General features: G+C 37.1%; 2 protein-coding genes and 1 pseudogene across 2 annotated transcripts; 1 reads left to right on the top strand and 2 right to left on the bottom strand.

The window, feature by feature from the left end:
* Positions 1 to 299: 299 nt before the first annotated feature.
* LOC114185031 (heat shock cognate 70 kDa protein-like) lies at positions 300 to 2352 on the bottom strand. The gene is made up of 2 exons (XM_028072518.2): positions 2133 to 2352; positions 300 to 1924 (listed from the first exon to the last, which is right to left on the bottom strand). Exons 1-2 carry the CDS (start codon positions 2350 to 2352, stop codon positions 300 to 302), a joined length of 1845 nt encoding a protein of 614 aa, XP_027928319.2.
* An 8047-nt stretch (positions 2353 to 10399) lies between these two features.
* Positions 10400 to 13459, top strand: LOC114185914 (uncharacterized). The gene is made up of 2 exons (XM_028073865.2): positions 10400 to 12024; positions 12160 to 13459. Exons 1-2 carry the CDS (start codon positions 10400 to 10402, stop codon positions 13457 to 13459), a joined length of 2925 nt encoding a protein of 974 aa, XP_027929666.2.
* Positions 13460 to 22180: 8721 nt separating this feature from the next.
* On the bottom strand, positions 22181 to 26117 carry LOC114185035 (heat shock 70 kDa protein 4-like; annotated as a pseudogene).
* Positions 26118 to 26758: the final 641 nt, after the last annotated feature.

Below are 26758 nucleotides of genomic sequence, written 5' to 3'. Positions count from 1 at the left end.
CTTACAATTTCAGTTAACAAATTTGTAAGAAATATCTCATAAGAGAATTTCTTGTAGTGTTTCCGGGTAAGATCATTTTATATACTATTTGCAATTTCAAAAAACATGCAAATTTGCAAAAAAGTACTCCAATGTACTGCATGCAATTTCGCTAAAAAGTATTTTCATATTAGCAAGAGGTAAAGAGTGTTGAAGCAAAGACGGAATCCATTAGAAAGTAAAAGTAAAATTTTATAAACATTTTTGGATAATATGGTTGGAAAGTTTTGCATTTTCCAGCAACATAAACTTGAAACAAACTAGTTGATCTTCATGATGGGTTCAATGAGATTCTTGACCTTGCGCAGATGATCCACAAACACATCTTTCTCTGTCTCCTGGCTAGCATCAAGCAATTTTCTGGCCTCTGCAATTGCCACGTTGATCTTTTTGTGATGTGGATCAAGCTTAAAACTGTTATCAACATCCTCTGCAGCTTTTCTTATCTTGTAAATGAAATCTTCCAAAGCATTAATTGCTTCAACCTTCTTTTGGTACTCCTTGTCTTCAGCCTTATATTTCTCGGCTTCTTCCATCATTCTCGTAACTTGTTCAGTTGATAGTCTCTCCTTGTCGTTGGTTATGGTAATACTGTTCTTTCTTCCACTGCTTTCTTCCTCAGCAGTTACACTTATGATACCATCAGCATCTATACTGAAGCATACAGTTAAAGGATGACCTCGAAGAGCATTTGGACTTCCATAAAAGTTAAAGGAACCAAGCAAATTGTTATCGCTGGCTCTTGTCCTCTCACCCTCGTAAACCCTGATTGGGATGGAGGATTGGAAGTCTAAGACTCTTGTATATTCTTTCTTTCTTTTAACCGGAATAACAGTATTCCTAGGAATCACAACACTCATGAGATCTTCGTTTAAAGATATACCAAGAGATAGCGGTGTAACATCCAATAACACCAATTCAGGAACATATTTAATGCCGTCACTCAATAAAGCAGCCAGCACAGCAGCACCGTGAGCAACCGCCTCATCAGGGTTAATTCTCTTGCATAAATCTTTTCCCTTAAAGTAGTCTTGCAATAGCGGTTGCACTTTGGGAATCCTAGAAGAACCACCAACCAGTACAATCTCATCTATATCACTCTTGTTCATCTTAGAATCAACAACACACTTATCTACCGTCTCCATACACTTTCTAAATAGGTCCATGTTGAGTTCCTCAAATCTCGTGCGAGTCATTGATGAATGGAAATCAATGCCTCCAGATAAAGAATCTACCTCAATGGTGGTATCAACGGCATGTGAGAGTGTCCTTTTTGCCCTCTCACACGCACTTCTCAACCTTCTCAGAGCTTTCGGGTTTCCACTAATGTCCACTCTATTCTTTCTCTTGAATTCCTCTACGCAGTACTTCAGCATCCTGTTGTCCATGTCTTCTCCTCCGAGATGAGTGTCACCCGCAATTGCTTTGACTTCAAAAACATCTTTCATTCTGAGAATAGACACATCAAATGTACCACCACCAAGATCAAAGATGAAAATATTTCTCTTTCTCTTTCCATCACAGTTACCTTTGTTCTCAAGCCCATAAGCCAGAGCTGCAGCCGTGGGTTCATTGATTATCCGCTTAACATTAGCAATAGTAGCAGCATCTTTGGTTGCTCGTCGCTGAGAATCATTGAAATAAGCCGGCACAGTTACCACAACATTCTTAACGCCTGAGTCCAAGTATGATTCTGCAATCTCACGCATCTTTGTAAGGATCATAGATGAGATTTCTACAGGTGAAATGCGTTTCTCCTCACCCTTATAGGAAACAACTATTATGGGTTTGTCATCAGAATCAGCAATGACCTTAAATGGCCACAGCCTTATATCATTCTCAATAACGGGGTCACTGTATTTTCTGCCAATCAACCTTTTTACGTCTGCAATGTTCACCAACAATATTTTTCTTTAGCCAAATGAGATTAAATCTAGTCTACTTCGTCAATGTCATACTCAAAGTAGCCTCCAAGGATACAATTGATTTTAATAAATAACTTAAAAACAGAGGACGAAATAATTCACAATGTAAACATACAAAAGGAATTCACAAATAATAGAATAACATAACAATAACAAACAACTAATTACCAAAGACAGTGTTTGTTGGGTTAATGGAAGCCAAGTTCTTAGCGGCATCGCCAATCAACCTTTGATTTTCTGTGAAAGAAACACAAGAAGGAGTGAGTCTATTGCCTTGATCGTTGTGAATGATTTCCACTCTACACTGTTGTTCTTTCCATACAGCAAAGCAAGAGTATGTAGTGCCAAGATCGATTCCAATAGCCCACTCCTTATTTTGTTTTGTCATTCCTCTCAGTGTAGAATGTGCCAGAAGAATTGAAGCTAGCCACAGAGATTAACGATGCCCAATGTAAGAATTCATAAACTTTAAGCATAATAATTGAGAGAAGGAGTAACAAAGTATGATGGTTAATTAATTACTAAGAAGTTTCATCTTTACAAAATCAGAAAACTGATTATGGTTTTTTTCTTTTAGGTTTAATCTTCATACCAAATCTCGAACAATACATACATTACTGTCTTTTTTCATGACAGTTACCTGTTACCATGTTACAAAAGAAATAGTCGGGAGTAACATAGTGAAGGAGTATGTTGGATATGCATGTATGCAGTGATGCAAATTGTTATGTTACTAAGTATACATAAATAGAGATAAAATATAGGAAATAAGATGAAGCTTTACCTTCAAAATAGTAAATAAGAAACTCAGTAAGGTTCTGAATCTCTGTTTTTTCTTGTTACAACTCTTCAGAATTTCCACAACATTCTCTTCCCAATTACACTCTTTAAAATGATAGGTTTTTATCAACAAGAGGGGTTTTGAGAGACTAATAAAATTCCATTGTGCAGATGCTTTGATATTAAAGATAAAAAAAAAATGGAAGAATCAATTTAAATTTTCAACACTGAAGAAATTTAAAATAGATAACCAACTTGATAAGGAAATTGGAAGATAACCGATCTTCAAAGTCACCATATGATATATAATGGTAGTTTAATTTTTTTTACTCGAATAAAAAATATTTAGGTTTTATTTATTTTTAATATAATTTTAAGTTACGTATGATATCTTTTGCGTTTTCTTACTTCCATGTATATAATGTATTCTAATATTTTAGAAATAGAAAAGAATAAGTGCCAATGAGTTTCGTTACTTAATAGGAGAATATAATTAATTTTTCTCTCTCCACGTAAATTTGTAGTCCATTATAACTATTTAATTTTATTTTTAAAAGTTAATATTATTCAGTAGCTCCTATTAACATTTTTTCCGTTAAAAATAAGAAATGTGATATTTTATGTCTTTATCGAGATTTGAAATGTGTTGGCGAGAATTGAATTCTTTGTTGTTCTAAGAGGAGAGATCCACTTGAAAATAAATATTGCCGCTCATTCAATATGAGAGTAAGAATTTGTCTAGAGAGGGTGAGTTTGAGTAATATTAACCGTATAATAATAATAATAATAATAATAATAATAATAATAATAATAATAATAATAATAATAATAATAATAATAATAATGTGATATATTACTTGAAATAAGTATAATAACGTGATGTATGACCTGACATATTAAATATTTTGTTAATATTTAGTATATAGAATCTCTTTCGGCCTTAGATTCATATGATAAAAGGGTAATATTAACCGTATAACAACTTACTTCAAATAAGTATAATAATAATAATAATAATAATAATAATAATAATAATAATGTGATATGTTACTTGAAATAAATATAATAAGGTGATATATGACCTGATATACTAAATATTCTGTTAATATTTAGTATAAGGAAAGTTACGATGTAATATGTTAATACTTAGTGTCGCAACCGCAAAATCTCTATGGGACGACAACTAAAAAATATCAATTTTAAAATAGGAAGTTACCACTACAATTTACTAAGGGACACTATGGAAAACTAATACAAACAAATGGTTTGTGAAACTAGTTTGAGTTCAGGAATCGGTTACGCGTGTGAAGGTATTAACATTCCACATGGCTCAAGTTCTCTTTAATTAAGTGTGCAAAACTAATGAAAATTTTCAAATATTTATGTTTTCACAAACATCAAATAAAACGTACAAATGTAAAATTAACTTTGCTCCTATGTATTCTCATTAAGAATGCGAAATCAATATTGCATAATTCTCTTTCAAAACTATTTAGAAAACCTTAGATTTGATTATTATTATTTTTAATTTTCAATTTTAATATATTTTTGTTTAGTTATCAAGTAAATTCGAGATTCAACGTAATCAAATCCTAGATTACATGAAAGATTATCATCAAGTCCAAACCTAGATGTGATGATTATATATATAGTTTCTAAAATTATATGAAAGATTCAATTATCAAATAAATTCGAGACTTAACATGATAATCAAAATTTATTAAAAATTTAAATTTAATTATCAAGTAAGTTCCAGACTTAATGTGGTAATTTGATTTTTATTTAAGAGTTAAATATTTAATTATCAAGTGATTCATAAATTGAACGTGATAATTAAATTTATTTAAAAGATCATATTTAATTATAAAAGATCATATTTTATTTAAGAGTTAAAGATTTAATTACTAACTACCTCTTGAGAGGTTATGATTAAATTTTATTCAATAGTTAAAGATTTAAATACTCCAGAACTGTGATAATCGAATTTTATTTGAAAAATTTGGAATAAAGAGAATGATCTGTGTAAAAAAGCGATATGACAAATAGTAACACTATTATAAAAACATGAAGCCCAAATATATTGCAAAATCAGGATGCAGATAACATAAACCTCCAAGTAATAGGTGTAAGTATTGAAATATGGGGGTGCAACAGCAAAATGATCATATGTGCGTGCAGTGCCTAAAATAGGGCATGCGTGAAGTAATATGAGTGTAGTCCAAAAGTAATAAAACATATCCTAAAGTGTAGTTATCAGATTATTTATAAGGCCCATACCTAATTTCTAATTATTTATATTATTATTATTATTACTTATTTATTATTTCTTTTATTTTTTATTCTAAAAACACCAAATATATTTTTAATTTCTGAATGAATGAATAATATTTAATTATCTTAAATAAAATGTAAAATAATTGTTAAAGTTTTGGAGGGAAAAAATATTTTGTAGAAAGTGAAATCGAAATTCACATATTTTATGATTAAAAAGAGTAATTTAAAATTTTATAAAATGCAAAATTAAGAAAACATTTTCAGGAGCCAAATAACAACTTAATTACTTTCAGGATCTAAACAAATCAAGAATTACCAGAAACTTAAGAGATTAAAATAATATTTAATGGAAATAAAATGTCACTATATTCAAACATAATAGATTGTTAAGTTTTTTGTATGCGAGTTTGATTTTTTATTATATGGAGCAAACTTTGTCTAAGATACAAAACCTTAATTGGAAACTATTTGGATGATTTATTTTACAACCACTTTCGAAAAGTAATAAGATCAACAAAAAAGTAAAATAATATTAGTCATGACTGAAGTTAATTTATGGAAACTATGTTACATTAGGTTTTTTTAAATGAATTTTTTAATTTATGGAAACTATGTTACATCAAGAGACTGATTTGTTTTCTTACTCATCCTTTTGCATGCTTGTATATATAAGAACCGTTTGATGAAGATCGTTTTGCATACTCGAGCCATTCTATCAAACCACAGTAAAAAATTATGTTTTCTCTCTTTTAATAAGGTTCTTTTCATTGTCTTGTTAGTGATCTTATTGGTTGTTTTTATTTTTCACCCTGGTGTATTGCTGTCTTCAGAAAAATAAAGAAACAAATTATCTGCCCACTGATCTGATTGGTTGTTTGTATTTTTCACATTAGCAAGACGTAGAAGAAAAGTGTGTTCAAGGATTGATAGTTCAAACTTGTTGCCTTTAGTCACGACATAGGATTGAAAATCGTCCGATCTTCCATATACTTGTTTTCTTACAACAGGAACGGTGGTGTTCCCAGGAATCACGACACTCATGAGATCTCTTTTTATCGATATACAAAGTGACAACGGTATAACATATAATAGCTCTAAGTTGAAAATTATTGAAAATATTACTTAATATCTAATATTTTTTCTATTTAAATTAATTTTTAAAAAATATTTTAATTTTCGAAATACATTTTAATTTTAAAAATTAGTTATTATTTTATATTAGGAGTGAAATATTCTAAATATTTTATGCTTGATATTTTGTTATATTTTGATATATATATATATATATATATATATATATATATATATATATATATATATATCAATAAAATACAATAACATGTTTCTCTGTATAACATATCACATATACCTCATATCTCATATTTTCAAAAGTCCTAAAAATCTCAACAAGTGGTATCAGAACCGATAGTTCGGAGTGACTAATCGCATAACCATAACACAAAAAAGGGTCACCGAAATGACTGACCGCATAACAACCAAAGGGGTCACTCATACACCTGAAGGGAAATATACCATATAAAAAAAAAAAACAAAGGACTCACCCTTGAGGAGAGATTGTTGAGAATAATACAAGTGTGAGTCAAAAAGTTTCACATTGGATAAAAAAGACAAAGTTAAACACTATATAAGAATAAAGGTCCATGATCACATTGCCTTAAGGTTTTTGGGTTAAAGTGATGTCAAATGTCTTATATGTGTAAGACTAATGTCATATATCTATATATAGAGAATCCACAATCTCTCAATGACCATAACCATAACCCATATATAACCAAAACATATGAAAAAATATATATATAACCCAACAGTGGTCGAGATGTCCACCTCGACAATAAATGAGATCAGTAAATTATTTCATGAATAATGCTATTTATACTACCTGGATGGGCCCAAACTATTGGGCCTGAATTATGTAGGATTAGGTCATTTTAGTGTCTTGTTTATCATGCTTATTTACCTTCAATTACTCTTTGATTTGTCCTTTTGCCTAGGTGACTTCGTATTGCAGCAATGACATACATGTCTATCCTTTCCTTAATGTCAATACATCCTTTACTCCTAAGTTGTAGGGATGTACTCGACCCTCTATGTACAATAGCCTCTTAGAGTCGAGACATTCTAAGTCGAGAGTCTTAACGTAGTCTCCTAAGTAAGAAAAATTCTTTTGTCTTGGTACTTTTATCCTCTTAAGTCCTATCTACACAATAGCCCCCCAACCTTGAAGACATGTAAGGGATGAAAAGGCTAAAAATGGTTACAACGCTTGCAGTTTGGTTGGGCCTAACCCAAGTGATATGTCCTCAAGAATCGAGATTGTTGCTTTTAGGGCCTTTGGATTTGACCATATCTGACAGTGGGGAGACGTCGAGGAAGAGTGCCTAGAAGACTAAGAATTATGCAATCCTCCGCAGTCATCATTATCCTCGGCCAATTGTCATAATGATGAGGATGACAAGTCTAGAAAGAGGGAAACTTAGGTTTATCTCAATAAAAAAAGTAAGGACGACTATAAGGGTTTTATCACCACCCTAAAAATATGAAAAAGTAAAAACTTGGCCTTAGAGCCTTAGTTTTACGTAGAGACAATGTTTTCGTAGAGACAATATCTACGAGAGAGTAAAGACTTGGCCTTAGGGCCTTAATTTTTCATGGAAACAATGTTTTTGTAGAGACCATGTCTACGACTTGGCCATGAGGCCTTATTTTTACGTGGAGACAATATTTTCATAGAGATAATGTCTACGAGAAAGTAAAGACTTGGTCTTAAGGCCTTAGTTTTATGTGGAGACAATGTTTTCATAGAGACATTGTCTACGAGAGAGTAACAACTTAGCGTTGAGGGCTAACTTTACATGGAGACATTGTTTTCGTAGAGATAGTGTCTACGAGAGAGTAGTAACTTAGCCTTTGGGGACTTAGTTTTACACGGAGACATTGTTTTCGTAGAGATAGTGTCTACGAAAGAGTAACAACTTAGCCTTGGGGGCTTAGTTTTACGTGGAGACATTGTTTTCGTAGAGACAGTATCTACAAGAGAGCAACTTAGCCTTAGGGAGCTTAGTTTTACGTGAAGACATTGTTTTCATAGAGACAATGTCTACAAGAGAGTAATAACTTAGCCTTGAGGGCTTCGTTTTACATGGAGACATTATTTTTGTAGAGACAATGTCTACGAGAGAGTAACAACTTAGCCTTGGGGGACTTAGTTTTACATGGATACATTGTTTTCTAGAGATAGTGTCTACGAGAGATTAACTTAGCCTTGGAGGCTTAGTTTTACGTGGAGATCTCATTTTCGTAGAAACGGTGTCTACGAGCATGGAGATGGAATCGACGAGCGTAAACACTTAGATTTGCACTTTTGGAGTCTCATGTAGAGACAATGTCTACAAGGGTAGACACTTAGCTTTGTAGTTTTAGAGTCTCACATAGAGACAATGTCTATGAGCATAGGCACTTAGTTTTGCGCTTTTTGAGTCTCACGTAGAGCCAGTGTCTACAAGCGTAGACACCTAGATTTGTACTTTTGGAGTCTCATGTAGAGACAATGTCTTTCAAAGTAGACACTTAGCTTTTCACTTTTTGAGTCTCACATAGAGACAATGTTTACGAGCGTAGGCACTAAGTTTTGCATTCTTTGGGTCTCACGTAGAGACAGTGTCTACGAGCATAGACACCTAACTTTGCACTCTTGAAGTCTCACGTAGAAACAATGTCTATGAGCGTAGATACTTAGCTTTGCACACTTGGAGTCTAACATAGAGACATTGTCTACGAGCATGGACACTTAGCTTTGCTCTTATGGAGTCTCACATAAAGACGGTGTCTAGAGCATAAACACTTAACTTTGCACTCTTGGAGTCTCATGTAGAGACAATGTCTACAAGCATATAGACAGTGCCTACAAGTGTAGACACTTAGCTTTGCACTATTGGAGTATCACATAGAGACAGTGTCTACAAGCATAGAAAATTAACTTTGCACTTTTGGAATTTTATGTAGAGATTTTGTAGAAGAGGTCTCTACAGAGGTTTTGAAAGTTAACCTTAGTTAATGTGAATCATCAACAAGGACTTGACTTGTAGAGGAGATCTCTACAGAGGTTTTGATAGGGAGCCTTCGTTAATGATGAAATCGAAGAGAACGTAGATTAGTACCAAGTCTACCTTGGTCGAGGACATTCTTAATAGGGATTTGGAAAACATAAACAGTCAACCTAGGTCGATAATGCACTCGACAGGGACGTAAAGGAGTACCAGGTCTACCTTGGTCGATAACATACTCGACAGGAACGTAGAGGAGTATCAAGTTTACCTTGATCGAAGACAAACTCAATAGGGACCTAGAGGAGTATCATGTCTACCTTAGCAGGGTACATACTCGACAAAGACTTGGAAAAAATAAATAATGTAAACCTTGGCCAAAGATGTACTTGATAGGGACTAAGAGGAGTATCAGGTCTACCTTGGTCGACATACTTGATAGGGACGTAGAGGAGCATCAGCTCTACCTTGGTTTGAGACATCCTCAACAGGGACATAGAGGAGTATTAGGTAAGACATCCTCGACAAGGACGTAGAGGAATACCAAGTCTACCCTGGTTGAGGACATTCTTGACAGGAAAGTAGAGAAATATCAAGTCTACCTTGGCCGAAGACATCTTTGATAAAGACGTAGAGGAGTACCAGGTCTACCTTGGTCGAGCACATACTCAAAAGGGATGTAGAAGAATATTAGGTTTACCTTGGTCGAAGACATCCTCGACATGGAGGTAGAGGAGTACCAAGTCTTTCCTGGTTGAGGATGTAACATCCCTGGCTATGGTTTTGTATATGTGATTTTATCTGTTAAGCTCACCCTATCTGCGTGTGTGTGGCGATGATCGTGTACGCGGTACACGAGAGCAGATGTTGGTGATGCAGGTGACTCTGGTGCAGCTTAGCCGCGGAGAGGGGATTGTCTTGGGAAACTTTTATATTTATTTACTTGTTTTTGAAAACATATGTAAACCCTGACGGGTGACTTGATATATTGTGGATTTTGGTTTTGTAAGGAACGTTGTACATTTTATTCGCCCATTTAATAAAGTTTAAATTTTCCCGTGTCTTGGGAAAATGAGGTATTATTAAACGCAAGATTTTATTTATTTCATTTATTTAATTATATATCAGTAATATCCTGGCGGGATGTTACATTTGGTATCAGAGCAATGGTTTTCAAAATGATTTTTGGGGTCTATGGGGAGTGAGCATATCGTGTTACGTTTGCGTATTGTCTGTGTTATTAGTTTATGTCTGGATATGAGATCCTAATATGGGCTGTGTGTGTGAACCAGTTATAATATGTGGCGTGCACGAGCTATGGCTAACAGGAGGAGGAGGAGCACCGCTGGAGCTGATGACATAGCTCAGGCGATCCATCGTATGGTGGACGCGATGCAGCCCATAGCGGCGCCACCCAGAGCTGTAGTGGCACCTACCCGACCAGTATCTGTGGAGGATTTCATGAAACACCGGCCGGCCAAGTTCTCTGGCAAGGCCACTCCTGATGAGGCAGATGCTTGGATGCGAGAATGCGAGAAGATCTGTAGAGTGCTGGGGTGCACGGATGAGCAGAGGCTGTTGTTTGTCACATTTCTCTTGGTGGCAGACGCAGAGTATTGGTGGCAGGGGATGCAACAGTTGATGCAGACGCGTGAGGAGCAGGTGACATGGACTGCCTTCAGGACGAGGTTCTTGGAGAAGTACTTTCCCGACAGTGCGAGGCACGAGCGGGAGGCAGAGTTCCTTACTCTTCAGCAGGGGACCATGACTGTGGCGGCATACATAGAGAGATTCGAATATCTGGCGCGTTTCTACACTCCAGCAGTCACCGAGGAGTGGAGGTGTAGGAAGTTTGAGGGCGGCCTAAAACATGAGTTACGCCGTTTCCTGGTGCCGCTTCGGATTAGAGAGTTTCCAGCTTTGGTCGAGCAGGCCAAGACTGTGGAGCAGTTGGAGACCGGGTCGAGTAGTGGGGGGAAACAGCAGAGGACTACCCCAGATGTCAGACCTCAGAGGAAACCTTATAGCAGACCACCGACTACCTGGGGAAGATTACGGTGTTATAACTGTGGCGGGGAACACTTGAGGAGGGATTGTACTAAACTTGCTAGCAGTACAGGTGGAGGCAGTAGTACTGGTAGGTGCTACGTATGCCAGCAGACAGGGCACTTTGCACGTCAGTGTCCTAACAGAAGACAAGCTGATGGTGCGCCAGCTACGAGGCCAGTAGGAGACCGACCCAGAGCACCGGGGCGTGTGTTCGCCTTGACGACTACAGAGGCGAAACAGTCAGGTAACCTTTTGCAGTTTCTATGTTTGTTGTGTGACCACGAGGTAGTGGTGTTGTTCGACTCAGGAGCCACTCATTCGTTTGTGTCTAATGAATGTGTGAGGAGGCTCGGGCTCACGATGCGAGAGCTGGGGTGCGAGCTTTTAGTTGCGACGCCAGCGTCTGGAGAGGTATCCACCACTTCTATGTGCGTGGGGTGTCCTATGGAGGTGGCAGGCCGTAGGTTCAGGCTGAATCTCATATGCTTGCCGATGGAGGGTTTAGATGTGATTCTGGGCATGGATTGGTTGTCGAGTAACCATGTCGTCATTGATTGCGGGCAGCGCAAGATAGTGTTTCCTGATACGGTGGGGTTAGAACTTATCTCGTCTAATCAGGCGGTGAGGGAGATTGAGGCTGGAGCTACATGTTACATGATTGTGGCTCAGGCAGAGAAGATGAGCACGGCCGAGCAGATCAGCAGGATCCCGGTAGTGGATGAATATGCAGATGTATTTCCGGATGAGATTCCAGAACTACCGCCTAGCAGAGATGTAGATTTCTCCATTGATCTCATCCCTGGCGCTGGGCCAGTTTCTATGGCACCGTACAGAATGGCGCCTGCTGAGTTAGCTGAGTTAAAGAAACAAATTGAGGATCTGCTTGAGAAGAAGTTCATCCGACCGAGTGCATCACCGTGGGGAGCACCAGTTCTGTTAGTGAAAAAGAAAGATGGTAGCTCCCGGTTGTGTGTTGATTACCGGCAGCTGAATAAGTTAACGATAAAGAATAAGTACCCGTTGCCGAGGATTGATGATCTGTTGGATCAGCTGAGGGGAGCTGCGGTGTTCTCAAAAATAGACCTGAGATCGGGGTATCATCAGATCCTTGTCAGGCCGGAGGATGTCCAGAAGACAGCTTTTCGATCACGGTATGGTCACTACGAGTATGTAGTGATGCCATTTGGGGTGACCAATGCGCCAGCTATATTCATGGATTACATGAATAGGATTTTCAGGCCATACCTAGATCAGTTTGTAGTAGTCTTTATCGACGACATTCTGATCTACTCCGAAAGCAGGGAAGAACACGCAGAGCATCTGAGAGTAGTATTGGGGATTCTCAGAGAGCACCAGTTGTATGGGAAATTGTCGAAATGTGAATTCTGGTTGGAAGAGGTACAATTCCTGGGCCATGTGATCTCAGCCCAAGGAATAGCCGTTGATCCGGCAAAGATAGAGACTGTGGTGAAGTGGGAGAGGCCCCATACAGTTTCAGAGGTGCGGAGTTTTCTGGGTCTGGCAGGGTATTATCGACGGTTTGTGGAGGGTTTCTCCAAAATGGTGAGTCCTCTTACACAGCTTACGAGAAAGGACCAGCCTTTCTCGTGGACAGACGAGTGTGAAGCTTGCTTCGAGGATATGAAGAGAAGACTGACCACCGCACTGATATTGGCAATCCCTGACACGACTAAAACATTTGAGGTGTATTGTGATGCCTCGTATCAGGGGTTAGGCTGTGTGCTGATGCAGGATAAACGGCCTGTAGCTTATGCATCAAGACAATTGAAGGTGCATGAGAAGAATTACCCGACACACGACTTGGAGTTAGCGGCAGTCGTGTTTGCCCTCAAGACATGGAGGCATTACCTGTATGGAGCGCAGTTCCAGGTATTCAGCGATCATAAAAGCTTGAAATACTTGTTTGATCAGAAAGAGCTGAATATGAGACAGAGGCGTTGGATGGAATATTTAAAGGACTACGACTTTGAGCTATTGTACCACCCTGGTAAAGCTAACGTCGTAGCGGATGCCTTGAGTAGGAAGAGAATTCATGCATCAGCTATGATGATTAGAGAGTTGGAGCTGATAGAACAGTTGAGGGACATGAATCTGGGGTTGGATATGGGGCCTGGACAGATACGATGCAGCATGTTGAGGATCACGAATGAGTTCCTAGATGAGCTCCGAGTGGAACAGGGGAAGGATCAGGAACTGCAGCTGATAATTGGTGAGTTGGGCACTGAGAAGAGAAAGGATTTCCGAATGGGCAGAGACGGGATTCTACGGTTCAGGGAGAGAGTGTGTGTTCCAAACAGCGGGTTCTGAGGAAGATGCTCCTAGATGAGGGGCATAAGAGTCGCCTTAGCATACATCCGGGTATGACTAAGATGTACAAAGATTTGAAAGCCTCTTTCTGGTGGACGGGTATGAAAACGGATGTGGCTGATTACGTCGCTTCTTGCTTGGTATGTCAGAAAGCGAAGATAGAACACCAGCGACCGGGTGGTATGTTAGAATCTCTGGATATTCCACAGTGGAAATGGGACAACATTTCCATGGATTTCATCACTCACCTGCCGAGATCAGTGAGAGGACACGACTCAATCTGGATGATAGTAGACAGGTTGACGAAGTGTGCTCATTTTCTGCCGATTAACCAGAAGATGAATATGGATAGGCTGACAGATTTGTATGTGCGAGAGATTGTTAGATTACATGGAGTGCCAGCGAGTATTGTGTCAGATAGAGACCCGAGGTTCACATCGAGGTTCTGGCAGTCGTTGCAGAACGCTTTGGGTACTCAGCTGAGGATGAGCTCCGCCTATCATCCTCAGACAGATGGACAGTCTGAGCGGACTATACAGTCGTTGGAAGACCTGTTGAGGACATGTGTTTTAGACCATCTGGGTACATGGAGTGATGTGTTGCCATTGGTAGAATTCACGTATAATAACAGTTATCATACCAGTATTGGAATGGCTCCCTACGAGGCCCTGTATGGTAGGAGATGTAGGACGCCATTGTGTTGGCAACAGGATGGCGAGGCATTGGTTCTTGGGCCAGAGTTCTTACAGCAGACCACCGAGAAGGTGAGGGTGATTCAGGATCGGATGCGCGCGACTCAGAGCAGGCAGAAGTCGTACGCGGACAAGAGGAGGAGGCCGCTTGAGTTTGAGGCAGGGGAACACGTATTTCTCAGAGTTACCCCTACTGCAGGTATTGGCAGGGCACTTAAATCGAGGAAGCTGACACCTCGATTCATCGGACCATATCAGATCATGAGGAGGATTGGTCCTGCAGCGTACGAGATGGCATTGCCACCACACTTGGGAAACTTGCATAATGTTTTCCATGTGTCACAGTTGAGAAAATACATAGCCGATCCTACACATATTCTGGAGGATGACGATGTGCAGATACGGGAGGACTTAACCATTGGAGCCGGACCAGTGAGAATCTTGGATTCTCAAACGAAACAGCTCAGAGGGAAGGAAATCAAAACCGTGAAAGTCCTATGGGATGAGGCAACTCAAGAAATGACATGGGAGATGGACGATGTCATGAGGCGGTCCTATCCTCATCTCTTCACTGGTAAGTTCTCTTTTTCGAGGACGAAAAATTTAAAAAAGGGGGAAGTATTGTAAGACCCGTAGAATTTAATTAATTAAATAAATAATTAATTAATAAATACGGGAGGGGTAATAATTATGACATTAAATTATGATTGGTATGACGTGGAAAAGTGCTAGCTTATATGGTTGAGAGCACTTTGATTGTGCGAGAGGACTTGGGTTCGAGTCCTATGTATGCTAACTTTTGATGTTATGGTTTTATTAATTAAATCTATGAAAACAGGTTCTTCTATATTATGATAATTGAATTGTGATATCTAGCATGAAATATGAATTGACATGATGGTTTGATATTGATTTGGCAATTGCATGGTTATGGGTTCAAGCCTTGGAGAGCTCACATTAATTTATATTTTTAGTATTTTGGATTTGACTTGAATATGAAAGGGTTGGGAAGAAACCCTAGTGGTAAGGCAGCCGAGAGGTGGCTGGAAAGGAGCCTTAATGGGTTGGTAAATGATAATAAACTCCATTCAATAAGAAATTTTCGTTTTAAAACATTAGCATAGTTTTAGGGCACCTTTAAAAGGATATAGTGAGGTAGAGAGAAGGGTTTTGCCAATCTGAAATTTGACTACAGAGAGAGAGCAAAGATTCTGGAATTGGTGAGGTTACAAAGCGATGCAAGGCTCTCGTTTGTTTTTCTGTTACTGTTTTATGTACGTATCACAGGTCTATGAATAAGGTTGTCTTGTTCTGGTTTTTCTGATTCGAACCATCTGTGATATGTATGCACTATTATTTCTTCATTTTTCTTTGCTTGCTGTACATGAGATATACTTAGGAGAATATCTATGTGAACACCTTTTGGGAATGAGGGTAGCCTCGTTCGCGATGATTGAGATGTAGGAAATCTGCATCGGTGAGGTTAACGTAATCACAGTACAATGATAGGTTCTTCTGTTGGAGATAACTCGGGTTGAGGGCGCATAGTTTTCTCTTCGTATGCCGAGTCACGAATTATGAGTTTCGTCAGGCTTGATTGTTACTTGCAACCGATTTGAGGGACGACCATAAGTTCGTTCCTCCTTTCTTCATTTCATTTCTCTGCAACCATGCGTTTATTTTTATTAAAGCCAAGGCCATATGAACCAAATCTTCTTTGTGTACTGGTGGGACCGTGGTATAGGGTAAGGTCATATATATAAAGTAAGAAAAGGAATGATTTTGGCATATGATAAAGTGCTTGGAATGGCAATTTAGGTTAGGGACCGTGGTATAGGGTAAGGTTTTAATATAAATTGAAACGGCGCAAGTCCAAAAAGCGAAACGCGTAAGAAGTCAGGATTCTGTTTTTAATAGGTATTGATTTTGTTATTAACCAACCACTTTTCTTTAAAAGGAAATTTCAGTATGAAAAGTTGTGCAGTAAATTGGTACGAATATTATAGAAAGATGGATTACTTGATTTTGGAGATCAACAACGATTGAGCAAACTGGAAGTTCCGAAAGCCTTGTGTTGGTACTAATAATGGTATAATAATAACAAGTGATGCAATGTAATAGAGTTAAACGTATAGAAATATTTTAATTGGCAAACACATGTGTTGGAGATAGCAATTACCAATGTTTGAGTTGGGGTCGGATTAAACTATGAATAGGTACGGGTTTTGTTTTAAGGGGGATGAAATAAATTGTAAAGTGGTGCAGGCAATAGCAACCGCGTTAGTGGGGTCTGGCATGAATTCTGCTTGACGGTGAAGGTGGATCCGCTAGGCGGTTACGATGGAATTTGTGGGTTCATTGACGGGAGGCGCCTAGTGGTGTGAATTATTCCGCCAGGCGATCTGGGAGCTGGCAGCGCTTGGCGGCACGTGTCCCCCGCCAGGCGATCTATACTGTTGCAGCGCAACTGGTAGCATCTGCTGGTGAGCCAGAGGTGTTAAAGGTCAGGTTGGGGGTTCGATTCCCACTGGCAACAACCCACCCAGTATGAATGGACGGAGAAGGGTGAGGGGTTGGGGTGCATTGGGCTGTAGTAACCTGACAGCCTCTGGGGCCCGAGGAGGGGTAGCCAGGGATGTTACAGAGGACATACTTAACAGGGAAGTAGAGGAGTACCAGGCTTACCTTGGTTAAGAACATACTCAATAGGGACGTAAAGGAGTATCAAGTCTACCTTGGTCGAGGACATACTCGACAGGGACGTATAAGAGTATAAGGTCTACATTGGCCGAAGACATCCTTGATAGGGACGTAGAGGAGTACCATGTCTACCTTGGTCAATTACATACTCGACAGGAACGTAGAGGAGTATCAAGTCTACCTTGGCTGAAGACATCCTCGACAGGGACGTAGAGGAGTTCTAGATCTACCTTGGTTGAGGACATATTGGACAAGGATGTAGAAAAGTATCAAGTCTACCTTGGCCGATGACATCCTCGATAGGGACTTGGAAAAAAATAAATAATGTAAACCTTGGTTTTCTACAGAGGTCTTGGAACATAGTCAACCCTAACTAGGAGGTTTCTTAGTAGGGACTTAAAAAAACCCTATAGAGAAGGCCTCTACAGAGATCTTAGAACATAGTCAACCTTAGTTAAGAGGTTTATTAGCAGGGACTAGCGAAACTCTGTAGAAAAGGTCTCTACCAAGGTCTTGGAACATAGTCAACCTTAGCTAAAAGGTTTCTTAGCAGTAACTTGTGAATCTATGTAGAGAAGAAGGTTTTTTCATAGCCCTTCGAACATGATCAACTTTAACTAAGAGGTTTCTTAGTAGGGACTTGCAAAAAGTGTTTTTGTTGACCTTTTGTGCACTCTCTCATAGTTTCGCCTCCTTTTTTAGTTTGCGCTTCATCGTAGCATTCCCAGCTTGTAGCTCTGCTATCTCTCTCTGTAATGCTAACATCATTGCCATTTGGCTAGTCTTTGTTGCTTGTGTCTCTTGTCCATTATTCGCCATGTTCCTAGTGGACACCATGTGTATTCAATCTGAATCGACCCCATGGTGGGCGCCAATGTTCCTACAGATACTAAGTGTATCCCAAGGGACAAGTCTTTTATTGAGGCTGAGATATCCTAGGTCCACACTGTAATCCACTCTTATATCTTCTTCTCAAGCCTCTAACCCCTTTTACCCTTGGTGGTCGAGATGTCTTCTTCCAATGTGAATATTACGTCCTTGGCGGCGGGGTGTCTGTGAAGACACACCAACGCTTAAGTTAGTTACTCTACAAGTATAAGTGAAAAACAATAAATGAGATCAGTCAATTACCTTATGAATAATGTTATTTATACTATCTGAATGGGCCCAAACTATTAGACCTAAATTATGTAGGATTAAAATTGCAAAACCTAAAAATAATAATTAATTATATCATTCATGTACATAAAATAAGAGCGAAAACAATAAATATATTAATATGGAAAAACTTAAAAAATTATTTAAAACCAATAAATATATTATTAGTAATAGAAGTGTTTTTTGAAATATATATATATATATATATATATATATATATATATATATATATAAAGGAAAAATGATATTATTAACCGAGTATTAAAAGAAATTCATATGCATGTTACTTATAAATATTATTGTGATGGAAAATTCAAGTTTAATAGCAAAGTATATATGGATACTATTAGGTAATCAATATTATAAGCGCACTACTTGATAAGTTAAAATATAAACTTTTATTCAAAAACATAAAAATATATTATCTTATATATCTTTTTTAATAAGCTACACCGTATGAATTCAAATAAAAGCATTTTTTTTTATATATATACTTTCTAAGCAATAATATGGTTCAAAGACAATGTAGAATTTAATGATTTAAGATTTTAATTTTTAAACTTTCATATTAAGATACATTTAAATTAATTACATAACTTCTAAAAATTAATTTCATTTCCTCATAACTTCTACAAAAGAATGTGAGAGAATATTTTTCTTGTGTTGCATCCTTCGTAGGACTCCTTACAATGTGCAATACACTCTGACTGTCATAATATACAACGAGCTCTTGATGCTTGTGCTCGAGTTCCTCCATCAACCTTTGAATCCAAATAGCTTCCTTGCAAGCTTCAGTATGTGCCATGTACTCAACTTCTATTGTAGACAGAGCTATAACATTATGTAAATTGGATAACCAACTTGTTGCACCTCTTGCAAGTGTAAATACATAGCCAATAATAGATCTCCTTTTATCAATATCACCTGCAAAATCTAAATTGACATAACTCTTGACAACTAATTATAATCCTCTGCAAGAAATGCAACATTTGAGGTTTCCTTGATGTATTTAAGGATTCTCTTGACAATACTTCAATGCTTTCCACTCGGATTTGCCATGAACCTACTAACCACTTTCACTGCTTGTGCAATGCCTAGTCTTGTACAAATCATTGCATACATAAGGTTACCCACTACCGATGCATACGATACTCGAGACATCTCCATCCTTTTTACTTCACTGCTAGGACTCATACTTAAGGATGAAATACAATTGATAGGAAATGGGGTAGAAATGTGATAAGACAAAAAATATCTTGGAGATGTGAATGAATTTCATGACAAGCCAAACAATCAGAAGAAAAAATAAAATAAAAAATGTATACCATATTGTGAATATTTTATAAATTTAAGCGGGGAAGAGGATATAGCGGGGATGTGTATTATGGTGGTTATGAGGACGGGAACGAGGCAAATATGTACATCCCCATCCCCATCCTCATACCCATATGAAAAAGTTTGATATTCCCTATATCCATACCCTGTCAATCGGGCAATAGCCACGTGGGCAAATTTATTTGCCATCCATAACAATGAAGCATTTGAACCACTAACAACCTTTTGAAAAGTTGAAGGTTCTCCATCTTCACTTAAAAGCCAATACACATCATGGTTCGTCATATATAACGTATTGTGAGTGTTGAGATGGTTTAACCTTCTCCAGTATCGATTATTGGAGTCCTCCGTTACCAACCTCATTCAGCTCTTGTTCTTCATATTCTTGTTCTGACTCAACATAATCATTTGAAGGTTTCTTCTCCTTTATTTGTACCATGATAATTTCCTTTGTAAAGTTGTCATTTGTCTGCTTAATTTGTAGTTCATTTTCTATAAAGGTTGCACCCCTACTAACAACAACCTTGTGGGCAGTAGGACCCCATAGGCGATACCCTTTCACGTTGTTAGCACAACCCAAGAATATACATTTCTTGGATTTTGAATCCAACTTCGTTCTTTCTTGGGAGTTGTACACCACATGCACATGAAAACTCAATACATGTAAGGAAGAAAAATGAACCAGTTTACCATTCCACACCTCTTGTTGATTGCTTTAAGCTCCTTTAGACAGTCTTCTATAACAACTATATCTTTCATCTTGTTCACACCATCAAACATATCAATGGCTCTTAAAATCGTAGAGTTGATGTTTTTCTTTTCTTTCAATCTCAACTTTGAGTTGATATTCTCTTCGTTCAAAGCCTTTTTGACATTGTAAACATGACTATATATCATCTCGCAGACATTTTTTAACCTACTTAAAACTCGTAGATTCCCACTTATGTCCTCTTTATTTTTCCTTTTCATCTACTCCACAACATAGTTGACCATTTCGTTATCAATGCCCTCCCCACCAAGGTGAGTGTTTCCCATAGAATTGATATCAAGCACTACAGTGACTCTAGAAATTGTAGAATTGATATCTTCCTTTCCTTTCAAGCTCAATCTTGAAATGGTATCCTCTTCTTTTAAAGTTTTTTTGATCTTGTAAACATGATAATCCAAATCATTCTATGCATTGACTTTCTTAAGAAACTTCTCATGTCCTCTTTCTTATGTCTCTTTATTTTTCCTTTTCATCCACTCCACAACATAGTTCACCATTGTGTTATCAATGTCTTCCCCACTAAAGTGAGTTTTTCTCATAGTAGCTTTAACTTGAAAAACCTTGTTCTCAATAGTCAGAAGAGACACGTCGAATGTACCACCACCAAAGTCAAAAAAAAAATTTCATTTTTCAACACAATCATTTATTCCATTAAGATCATATGCAATTGTTACAACGGTAGGTTCATTGATTATACGAATAACATTGAGGTTGATAATAGAATCAACAGCTTTGCGCTGAGAATCATTGAAATAGATAGGTACAATTATCACTACAATGTGGTACATCTTTGAGAGGACCATGAATGATGCTTTTTCCGCAAAAAGCTTCTTCTCTTGATCCTTTTACTTGATAGAAATTATAGATTTTTCATTCATACCGCCAACAACCTTAAATGAAAGAACCTGTCTATGGTCTCCATACACTTTTAAAAAACTTCATATTTATTTCATCAAATTTCACTCAGGTTATAAAAGAACACAAATCAAATCCTTAAAATAAACTATTTACCCTAATGCTTGTAGTAACGACATGTTACAGTGTATTTTTTTCTCTCTCGCAGACATTTTTTAACCTACTTAAAACTTGTAGATTCCCACTTATGTTCTCTTTATTTTTCCTTTTCATCTACTCCACAACATAGTTGACCATTTCGTTATCAATGCCCTCCCCACCAAGGTGAGTGTTTCCCATAGAATTGATATCAAGCACTACAGTGTCTCTAGAAATTGTAAAATTGATATCTTCCTTTTCTTTCAAGCACAATCTTGAAATGATATCCTCTTCTTTTAAAGTCTTTTTGATCTTGTAAACACGATAATCCAAATCATTCCATGCATCGACTTTCTTAAGAAACTTCTCATGTCATCTTTCTTATGTCCTCTTTATTTTTCCTTTTCATCTACTCCGTAACATAGTTCACCATTGTGTTGTCAATGTCTTCCCCACTAAAGTGAGTTTTTCCCGTAGTAACTTTCACTTGAAAAACCTTGTTCTCAATAGTGAAAAGAGACACGTCAAATGTACCACCACCAAAGTCAAAAATAAAATTTCATTTTCCAACACAATCATTTATCCCATTAAGATCATATGCAATTGTTGCAACGGTAGGTTCATTGATTATACAAATAACATTGAGGTTAATAATAGAATCAACATCCATGGTGGCTTTGCGCTGAGAATCATTGAAATAGATAGGTACAATTATCACTACAATGTGGTACATCTTTGAGAGGACCATGAATGATGCTTTTTCCGCACAAAGCTTCTTCTCTTGATCATTTTACTTGATAGAAATCATAGATTTTTCATTCATACCGCCAACAACCTTAAATGAAAGAACTTGTTTACGGTCTCCGTACACTCTTTAAAAAACTCAATATTGATTTCTTCAAATTTCACTCAGGTTATAAAAGAACACAAATCAAATCCTTTAAATAAACAACTTACCTTAATTCTTGTAGTAACGGCATGTTACAATGAATTTTTTGCTTTCTCGCAGACATTTTTTAACCTACTTAAAGCTAGTAGATTCCCATTCATACCCTATTTACTTTTCCTTTTCATCTACTCCACAACATAGTTCACCATTATATTATCAATGTCCTCCCCACCAAGGTGAGTGTTTCCCATAGTCGATTTAACTCGAAAGACCTTGTTCTCAATAGTGAGAAGAGACACGTCGAATGTACCACCACCAAAGTGAAGAAAAATATTTTGCTTTCCAATATAATCATTTATCTCATTAAGACCATATACAATTGTTGCAACGACAGGTTCATTGATTATACGAATAACATTCAGGTTGATAATATAATCAATATCCATGGTGGCTTTGCGCTGAGAATCATTGAAATAGACAGGTACAATTATCACTACAATGTTGTACATCTTTGAGAGGACCATGGATGATACTTCTTTCACACAAAGCTTTTTCTCCTGATCCTTGTACTTGACAAAAATCATAGGTTTGTCATTCATACCGCCAAGAACCTTAAATGAAAGAACTTGTCTACGGTCTCCATACACGCTATAAAAAATCCACAAGGAGATAAGAAAAAATGAGGTCACTGTCTAAGGTGATTGTGCGAGGATTGCTATGAAGGCATATAATCTCTACTACAAAACAACTACCAAAGTCTTTGGCAGAATATGTCGAGGGAAGGCTAATAAAATGTGCTTTGTTGAGTGATGAGTGCATAATTTTACAAACTCTTTTAGGCTTAGATTTTAAATATTTAATTGAGTTTTGTGCTTAAAAGATTGAATTAATTAAGGTTTGTGATATTTAGGCTTATTGAGTTTGTGAGATAAAAAGTGTTTTTTAGTTATATAATTTTTTTTAGATATTTTAATGTTTGTTTATGCAGCTGAAGCTAAATTTGGTTCATTAATGATGTAAAAATAGATTGTTCAAAGTAACAAATAAGGCTAAAATCAATCAATTTTGGAAAGAAATATACCAGGAGCTAAATGCATCCCTATTTTTTATTTAAATACCCCCTTTCAAGAATAGCCCACATAGAAGCTACTTATACACCCCCTTATTTGTCAATTTTTACCTCTCTTACAACTCACAAAATTAGATCCAATCAAATATTGCCACGTACTTCTTATCGGGATAGTGGTATTCCTAGGAATGACAACACTCATGATATCCCCTACGTAACTCCTACCAAGTGAAAGTACCAAAGTGAGAGTGGAGTAATATCATTCAATACCAAATCTGGAACATTCTCGATGTCTTCACTCAATAAAGCAGCCTACACAGCTGCACCATATGCAACTGCCTCATCCGGATTTATGCTTTTGCAAAGATCTTGTCCATTGAAGAATTCCTGAAGGAAAAGTTTCTCTTTGGGGATCCTAGAAGAACCACCAACAAGGATAACATCATGTACATTTCTTTTATTCATCATAGCATTCATAAGACACCAATCTGCTATCTTCATACACTCTTCAAACAGGTCTGTATTGATTTCTTCAAATTTTGCTCGAGTTATTGAAGAACAAAAATCAATACCTTGAAATAAATCATGTACATCGATGGTTGTAGTGAGGGCATATTAAAGTATCCTTTTGACTCTCCCAGATGCACTTTTCAACCTCCTTTCTTGTGGATCTCCATGTATGTTCACTTTTCGATTGAAGAATTCTTGAAGGAACGGTTTCACTTTGGGGATCCTAGAAGAACCACCAACAAGGACAACATCATGCACATTGCTTTTATCCATCTTAGCATCCATAAGACACCAATCTACTGTCTTCATACACTCTTCAAATAAGTCTGTATTGATTTCTTCAAATTTTGCTCGAGTTATTGAAGAACAAAAATCAATACCTTGAAATAAACCATGTACATCGATGGATCTCCAATCTGCTATGTTCACTTTTCGATTGAAGCTTGAAGGAACGGTTTCACTTTGGGGATCCTAGAAGAACCACCAACAAGGACAACATCATGCACATTGCTTTTATCCATCTTAACATCCATAAGACACCAATCTACTGTCTTCATACACTCTTCAAACAGGTTTGTATTGATTTCTTCAAATTTTGCTCGAGTTATTGAAGAACAAAAATCAATACCTTAAAATAAACCATGTACATCGATGGTTGTAGTGAGGGCATATTAGAGTATCCTTTTGACTCTCCCAGAAGCATTTTTCAACCTCCTTTCTCGTGGATCTCCACGTATGTTCACTTTATTTTTTCTTTCGATTTCCTCCACAAAGTAGTTCATTAGTCTGTTATCAATATCCTCTCCACCAAGATGAGCGTTCCCTGTAGTGGCTCTAACTTGGAAAACTTTGTTGTTATCCATAGTGAGGAGAGAAACATCAAATGTACCACCACCAAAATCAAAAATAAAAACATTCCGCTTACCAGTATAATCATTTCCCTTATCAAGACCATATGCAATTGTTGTAGTTGCTCATTGATTATTTGAATAACATTGAGACCAATAATAGTACCAGCATCCTCAGTGGCTTTACTTTACGTTGAGAATAATTGAAATATGCAGGTATAGTCACAACTGCATTTTTCACCGGCTTTTCCAAGTATGACTCTACAATATCTCGCATTTTTTAGAGCACCATGGATGATACTTCTTCTGCATAGAGATTCTTCTCCTTACCCTTATATTTGACAGAAATCATAGGTCTATCGTTAATCCAACCAACAACCTTAAATGGCCACAACATTTTATCTTTTTGAACAAGTGGATCACTGTATTTCCTACCAATCAACCTTTTAGCGTCTGTGTAAGAGTTACAAAAAGTATTTTAGTAGTGTATTTTTCCTAAACAAAAATCATAATAAGGAAAACACAGTCATTTAAGAATAAAAATATACCAAATATGGTATTTTCTGGATTGGTAGCAGCCTAATAGATTGCCGCATCTCCTATCAGCCTTTCATTATTCGAGAAAGCAAAACAGGAAGTAGGGATGTCAACGGGGCGGGTAGGGTACGGGTAGTAGCTCCCCCGTACCCTACCCGCTGGATAAATATTTGTCCCGTACCCGTACCCATATCCGTCGGGTATCCGTTATGCGGGTACCCGTCTATTTTTTTCATATCCGCGGGTATCCACGGGTATCCGCGGGTATTTTAAAAAATAAATATTTAACCATAATTAGTGCTTAGATCAACAAGTCTCCTTTCTCCGATTGATTCTTGAAAAACAAACAAATAAAAAATCACTACCAATTTATATTGTAGTTTATTTTTGAATAAAATATTAAAGAAATTACTAACTTCATCAATGTCCACCTCTTGCAACATTGTATAAAGTTCCATGTTGTCCAATTTTAATCTAGAAGAGCCTTAAAACATAAGAAGTTCAGTAAAAATTTCTTACAATCACTTAATTAAAATATCTAAGTAAAAGTGTTAATTCTATTACCTTCCATGTTGGTCCATAACCAGTCTTAGAGACACATCAATACCTCCACAGTATATGGAAGTAATTTACTCATTTGTGGGGTAAGAATCTGACCACCATAATGTTGTTTACTAATATATATATATATATATATATATATATATATATATATATATATATAAAAGGTAAAGTTTAGCGAGTACGGGTATCCACGGGTACGAATACTATGATATCCGTACCCGCCCCGTTAACATGCGGGTATCAAAAATACCCATACCCGCGGGTAGCGGGTATCCATTTTTAATATCCATTTCCTACCCGTTGCGGGTTTTATCCGCGGATACCCGCGGGTATGGATTTTTTTGACATCCCTAACAGGAAGGAGTGATATTGTTGCCTTGGTCATTATGGATGATCTTCACCCTATTATGTTGTTGCTGCCATACTGCAACGCAGGAGTTTGTTGTGCCAAGATCGATTCCTATTATCAATCCCTTACTGTGTTTGGCCATTATCTTTTATGTGGATTACACTAGAAAAAAATTGAAATTATCGACGACATTTTACTGACGGATATATTTTTGTCGATAAATTTGAATTACAAACAGAGTTTACTGACGGATTCTGAAATTTTCATTACCGACGAAAAAATCCATCGGTAACACAAATTTCATTTATCGACAAAAAAAATTCGTCTGTAATTTAAATTTTTTTACCGACAAATTTTTCCATTAGTAAAAGAAGCGAGAAATTTTTCGCCCAAATTTGAATTACTGACGAATTTTTTCGTTGATAAATTCGTCGGTACTTACATAACTCAATATTTGTCGGTAAAATCCGTTGATAATTTAATTTTTTTATCGAGAAATTTACCGACGGATTTATCTGTCGGTAAAAGGAGTGGAAATTTTCCCGCCCAAAGCTCACCTTATAAGAAGACGAGAATAAGAAGAAAAAAAAGAAAAAAAAAAGCAAAAGAAGAAGAAGAGAAGAAAAAGAAAAAGAAGGAGAAAGTGAAGAAGTAGAAGAAGGAGAAAGAGAAGACGAAGTAGAAGAAGGAGAAGAAGAAGAAGAAGGAGGAGAAGAAGAAGAAGAGGAAGAAGGAGAAGATGAAGGAGAAGAAGAAAAAAGAGGAAGAAGAAAACGGTGACAGCGGTGGTAGTGGCAGCGACGATGAAGAAGAAAATGAAAAAAAATTAAAAGAGGGAGGAGGAAGAAGATGAACAATGCAACAAATTTATCGACGAAATTTTTGG

This window comes from Vigna unguiculata, chromosome 5 (assembly GCF_037176805.1).
Source record: "Vigna unguiculata cultivar grain cowpea cultivar isolate G323 ecotype 2 chromosome 5, ASM3717680v1, whole genome shotgun sequence".
Lineage (NCBI taxonomy): Eukaryota > Viridiplantae > Streptophyta > Magnoliopsida > Fabales > Fabaceae > Vigna > Vigna unguiculata.
Note: the sequence above shows the minus strand (reverse complement) of the source record. Positions and strands in the feature narration are given on the sequence as shown.